Genomic DNA, 5738 nt, shown 5'->3' on the forward strand with positions numbered 1-5738 from the left:
AACGAGCTTCCCCTAGATGCAAATACGAAAATGCGTCGGGCCGCTGGAGCCACCCCTAGATGCAAACGAACGCGTGGATAAAAACGATCTATCTCGTGTCCGCCGCGCGACGCAAACGGACATTTCAAACGGTCCAAATACGTCGCGCCGCTGGAGATGTCTTACCTTCCCAATGCACGCACGCGAGAAGCAGCAAGCGAGCTGCCTTGGCCTCGCTCGCCGTGCCGTGTGACGAGACGAGTCGAGTCGGCGGCAGTCTGACATGACGCATCGGTCGCCGTCCCTCCACGTCTCCACCCAATCATATAGCTCGCCGCTCCGTATTCTTCGCCACACCACAACGAGTACTAGTACTACTTCATCCATGCCAGCACTCAGCAGCTCCTAGTAGTAGTACCAGCTCAAGCTCTCGCTGCACCTGAGCTTGGTAGCGAGCCGCCATGGGAGTTCCTTCCTTCTACCGATGGCTCGTGGAGAAGTACCCCAAGATCGTCACCCCCGCCGTCGAGGAAGAAGAGTACGACGGAGAATGCCGGCCCGTCGGCCCTGCTGATGCTGACGTGTGTTACGACAACCTCTACCTCGACATGAACGGCATCATCCATCCCTGCTTCCACCCCGAGGACCAGACGGTAACTTTGATCTCTCTATGCTGAATTGCTGATGCGCGTCAACCGATCCATGTAATCTCGCGAGTTGTCGGTGGACCGAGCGATCTGGTCTCTCATCTCACCTGCGTTTTTTTGCACGCGCGCAGGGGTGCCCCCCTCCGGTGACGTTCGACGAGGTGTTCCGGTCCATGTTCGACTACATCGACCGCCTTCTCCGCATCGTCAGGCCTCGGCGGCTCCTCTACCTGGCCGTAGGTTCGTCCATGGCTTCTTCCTCTTCCTCCCCCACGCTGCTTCGTCTCCAATCTCTTTGTACTAGTGGACGCACGCATGCATGCTCGCTTGACGAAACTTCCATGCCCACTTGCATGCATGCAGATGGAGTCGCCCCTCGCGCCAAGATGAACCAGCAGCGAGCCCGGCGCTTCAAATCCGCCAAGGCCGCAAAAGAGGCCGTACGTCAAGAAGTTTCTTCCATTTCCAATTCGTGCAATCTTGTTAATACCTCTTGAAGATCTTGCTTTGTTTTTCTTCCAGGAGACTGAGGAGAATCTTCTGAGGGAGAGGTTCAGGGCTCAGGGGAAAGAGCTGCTGCCGCAGGAGCAGGCGCCACGCGAGGTCTCTGACCCCAACATCATCACGCCGGGGACTGAGTTCATGGAGAAGCTCTCGGTGGCGCTGGAGTACTACGTCCGCACACGATTGAACAACCACCCTCGGTGGAAACACATCAAGGTTATGTTCTGATCCTAAATTTGCAGCAAGAATACGCCCCACGTGTTCATATGAACTGCTGAATGGAAACTGTTTAATTTTAACAAAAAATGTGCCTGTTTCTGAAGGTGATACTCTCTGATGCAAATGTTCCTGGAGAAGGGGAGCACAAGATTATGTCGTTTATCCGTGCGCAGCGGAGCATGGAAAGCTACGATCCCAACACGCGCCATTGTCTCTATGGCCTGGTATGAAATGTAACACTTCCCAAAGAACTATGTTTGAAGCTGTGTACTGTACTGAAAGCCTGAAGAATTACACAGGATGCGGATCTGATAATGCTCGGTTTGGCATCTCACGAAGTTCACTTCTCTATATTGCGAGAGGTATGTTAGTCCCTCCGTGGTGATCGATTATCCTGTGACACCATATGCCGCATATGGAAATTCCGTAGCAGTATCTAAGTTTCAGCAGTCAAAGTAAAAAAACTTGCATTTTGTAGTTGCATTGGAGATGACAATTCTCTTCTGTTAACTTGAACAGGATGTGCTACGCCAACATCATCAACCGGAAAATTGTGTCCCTGTGACTAAAACAAGTTTCACAGCCCAAGAGTTACCAAAAGTTAAGTGCAGAGGCTGGTTCCCCAGGATAACACAGGCAGAACCTGAGGGCAAGTTGCCCAAGAAACCATATCAGGTTTGTCACCATCCCCCTGCAATCATATATCTGGAAGGTTACCATTCTAACTAAGCGAATTATGCCATTTACCTTACTGCAGTTCCTCAACATATGGGTTCTGAGAGAGTACTTGGAGCTTGAAATGACTATACCGGGGTGCAAACATGACATCGAGAGGCTAATAGATGACTTCATCTTTATCTGTTTCTTGACGGGAAATGACTTCATTCCACACATTCCATCAATCGAGATACATGAAGTATGTGTGTACCTGTGTGGTCTTAGTTTTACTTTGTCGTCTGTGGAAATGGTATTTTAATCTCTCATGTATGTTCCATTTAACAGTTTGGAGTCGATCTTCTCATTGATGTGTACAAAACTACGTTCAACAAAATGGGAGGCTATATTGTCGACACGGACAAAGTATCTGGATAATCTAAACCTCATTTCTCATCGATGATTATTTGTGTGTTACTTTAATGTTGTTCAATTTCCGCTACTGAAAACAGATCAAAGAAAAGCATGCCGCTTGTCTGAAAGTCTCAAGGTTGGAGAAGTTTTTCCATGAATTGTCGTTGCATGAAGAGAAAATATTGCTGAAAAGATATGAACTACGGGAGGTATCTTATCATCCTTGGCAAGAGTTTGCATGCACCCCCAGTCAGCATTTGTTGATGTGTCTGTTGTTGTGTTACCTGCAGAAGTTACTTCGCAAGATACAGCGTGAAGCTACAGAAAATGACTGGAATGAAAGAAACTATGACATTGTGGTAAGGATTGGTTATAGTAAACGAGAAATGTACATGTGCAGAGATCTCATAGATTCTTCTGGAGTTCTGGTGCAGGAAGAAAGTTCCGACCTTGACTTGATGGACAAATGTTTTTCGAAACAAGACGGCATCTTTACTTCTACCGATGGCAAACCTGATGTATGTGCGTTTTGTTTATTTCTGCTACATATTAATTGAACTTGCTGGTTTCATGTATGTATATTTTCTGCTAATCTGATTGTGTACCTATCTGTCAGGTTAATGAGAATACCTTAGAGATGAAGACAATTTTAAAGGATAATCTTCGTAGAAAGGAAGACCTTTTCAGAAGTGGATCCTCTAAACATGACAGGGTTAGTGTCACAAATTAGGGTAATATTTCTTCTATGTGCAAATATTGACATATCTACTACAGATAAGACTGGGATTGCCAGGATGGAAGTCTCGGTTTCACAAAGAGAAGTTTGGTGCTGAAACCTCCAATGAAGTTGGCAGGCTGCAAACTGAAATGGTTCTGATTTTCCTTGGTTCCTGGTTCAAATGGAGTCTCTCATGAGGCTTGGTAGGGTTATAGCATTTTTGGTTGTCTAGTATGTTTAATTTGTATTTTTGCTGATCTAGGTTCAGAGTTATTTGGAAGGATTATGTTGGGTGCTGCGATACTATTTTTCCGACATGCCGTCATGGAGTTGGTAGGACAAAAAGAAATCTTTTTTATCTGTATTTCGTCACACGCAGTCATTTAGTTGTTTCGAATTACATGTAGTGACTGATGATAGTATAATAGATGGACAAATGTTTGATGGTACAATTCTTTTATGCAGGTACTATCCATTCTATTATGCTCCTTTCGCATCGGATCTGAAACGCCTATCTCAGTTCAAGATATCTTTCACTCTGGACAAACCACTAAAACCATTTGATCAGCTAATGGCAGTGTTGCCACCAGAAAGGTATGTTTTGTCAAGCACACTAATCATTTCCTGGGGGCTTTGCCTTCTTTTCGATTTTTTTTTAATCATTGCCATTTCCTGAGAAATACTCGCAATTTTTCAGCTCATGCGCCCTTCCAAAATGCTACAGCAAATTAATGGGCTGCGAAGAGTCTACAATACAAATGTTTTACCCATCAGGTATATCTGTTATCATGTATTACTAGTTGATATATTCAGATTATTGTATACTGAAGTAGCATGCAATTCACTTGTTTACAGAGCTGGAGATTGATACACATGGAAAACGTTTCTTGTGGCAAGTAAGATATTCTTTCATATGCACTGGTTTAACTGATAATTTGAATCTAAACTGATCAAGTGACCATGCTAATTTAGGTGCTATATCTAAAAAGAAATGACTGACCCTAGTTTCCAATGAATATATAATTTCAGGGTGTTGCAAAGTTGCCATTCATAGATGTGAACCTGCTGCTTTCAGCCACCAAGGTGGTAGAAAAAGATCTTGCGGTAAAACAATGCCTCACCATCTATACTAGTAGTATAGTAATTAATGTTACACTAAATCAAATTAAATCATAAGTCACAGTCATATGGTATTTTACCTTGGTTGCACATCAGCTTCATGAGATGAAACGGAATACTATCCGGCAAGAGAAGATCTTCCTAAGGAACTCGAATGCTCTTGCTAACAATGCTGCATTTACGGAAGTGTCCAAGTGCACAGCAAAAAAGCTTATGATATCCACTAGGTACTGGAAGGATGAACAAATGTAATCCTAACTTCTATATTCTGTTCAGAGTTCCATAGCAATGCAGAAGTAATCCCAAATTTTCCATTTGTATCTCCAACAGTGAAATCTCAGGCTGGTTATCTCTAGATGAGGATGCTGCAGGCAATGATCTCTTCCGCTCACCGATTAAAGATCTGCCAGACATTGCATGCGATCAAACAATGCAAGTTTTTGCTTCGGCTTATTATGTTCGTGCCCTGGGGGTCGCTTGGGCTATCTCATGCTGATTTAAAATCCCGTCTTCTGATGTTTCAGATCAGCTGTGTTCTTCAACCCTGATGCAGCGAAGCCAATCTCAAGGCTCCTCGACGATGTCAGACTCCCCGACAAGGTAGATTGACGCAAATTGGTGTACAATTTCTTTGGTCAATCTGAAGCTATTCGACCTCTGAATGTTCTGTGTCGTGCAGTCTCTGAGCGAATCTGACATTCGGAAGAGGCCGATGTGGCACACGTACCCGGGCCCAAGGCCGCCCATCGTCAGCTGCAGGCCAGAGACTATGTGGAAAGCGAGCTCGCCGGCGATGCAGCCGAGAGAGGAGGTCAGGAACGCTGGAACTGGATGGATGGGGCGTGGGAGAGGAAGCGCGCCCGCCGCGTCCGCCACCACCGAGACGTGGCAGGTCGGCAGGAGCAGCTGCGGACGGGGGAGAGGGAATGTCGCCGGTGCCGTCGAGACGCTGCAGCGGTGGAGCGGCAGCTACGGCAGAGGTTCTGAGGGCGCCCAGTTCAACGGCGACGGTGGTGCGTACAGCTTCCGACCGGGAGGCGCTTGGGCAGGAGGGGGCAGCTCAGGGCAGAAGCAGCAGACGGCGTGGCGGCCGGTGGGGCCGTGGGCGAGAGGAGGTGGCCGTGGCGGTGGCGGGAGCGGTCAGTCCCGTGCCTGGTAGAACTGATGGATTAGCAGGGTGTCATTCTTGGTCTAGCGGTATTTTGCAGCAAACTTCATCGTTTGATGAGACAAACTATTAGTAGAACGGATGTATTCTTTTGCTGTTTTGCAAATTCTCATTCGATCCTAAACCGTAGGAACGTACCGTGATTTGTGCAAGTCATGTTTGCAATTGAAAAAAATGCTCTAACTCATCAAATTGCTTTGTGATTCAAAATCAGTCACGAGTTGCAAGCGTCTCCAAATGGTGCATCTAGTAAAGTATTAGTCATGGCGAGTTGAATATGTTGTGTGAGATAGTATAGTTGATTTCCGCTATGCTT

At 46.2% G+C, this 5738-nt stretch overlaps 1 protein-coding gene across 1 annotated transcript; it reads left to right on the forward strand.

Moving 5' to 3' along the window:
* The first annotated feature begins 432 nt into the window (after window positions 1-432).
* Window positions 433-5445, forward strand: LOC127347331 (5'-3' exoribonuclease 3-like). Its single transcript, XM_071829223.1, is given in 23 exon segments — window positions 433-632; window positions 788-866; window positions 990-1066; window positions 1149-1346; window positions 1454-1573; window positions 1649-1711; window positions 1986-2024; window positions 2107-2265; window positions 2352-2429; window positions 2516-2626; window positions 2708-2776; window positions 2852-2935; window positions 3034-3129; window positions 3192-3287; window positions 3398-3468; window positions 3601-3738; window positions 3833-3909; window positions 3991-4031; window positions 4165-4239; window positions 4351-4481; window positions 4585-4617; window positions 4710-4854; window positions 4934-5445. Coding segments are annotated over 23 exon segments (2652 nt in total). The 5' UTR covers window positions 433-440; the 3' UTR covers window positions 5414-5445.
* Window positions 5446-5738: the final 293 nt, after the last annotated feature.

The sequence above is a fragment of the Lolium perenne genome, chromosome 4 (genome assembly GCF_019359855.2).
Source record: "Lolium perenne isolate Kyuss_39 chromosome 4, Kyuss_2.0, whole genome shotgun sequence".
Classification (NCBI taxonomy): Eukaryota; Viridiplantae; Streptophyta; class Magnoliopsida; order Poales; family Poaceae; genus Lolium; species Lolium perenne.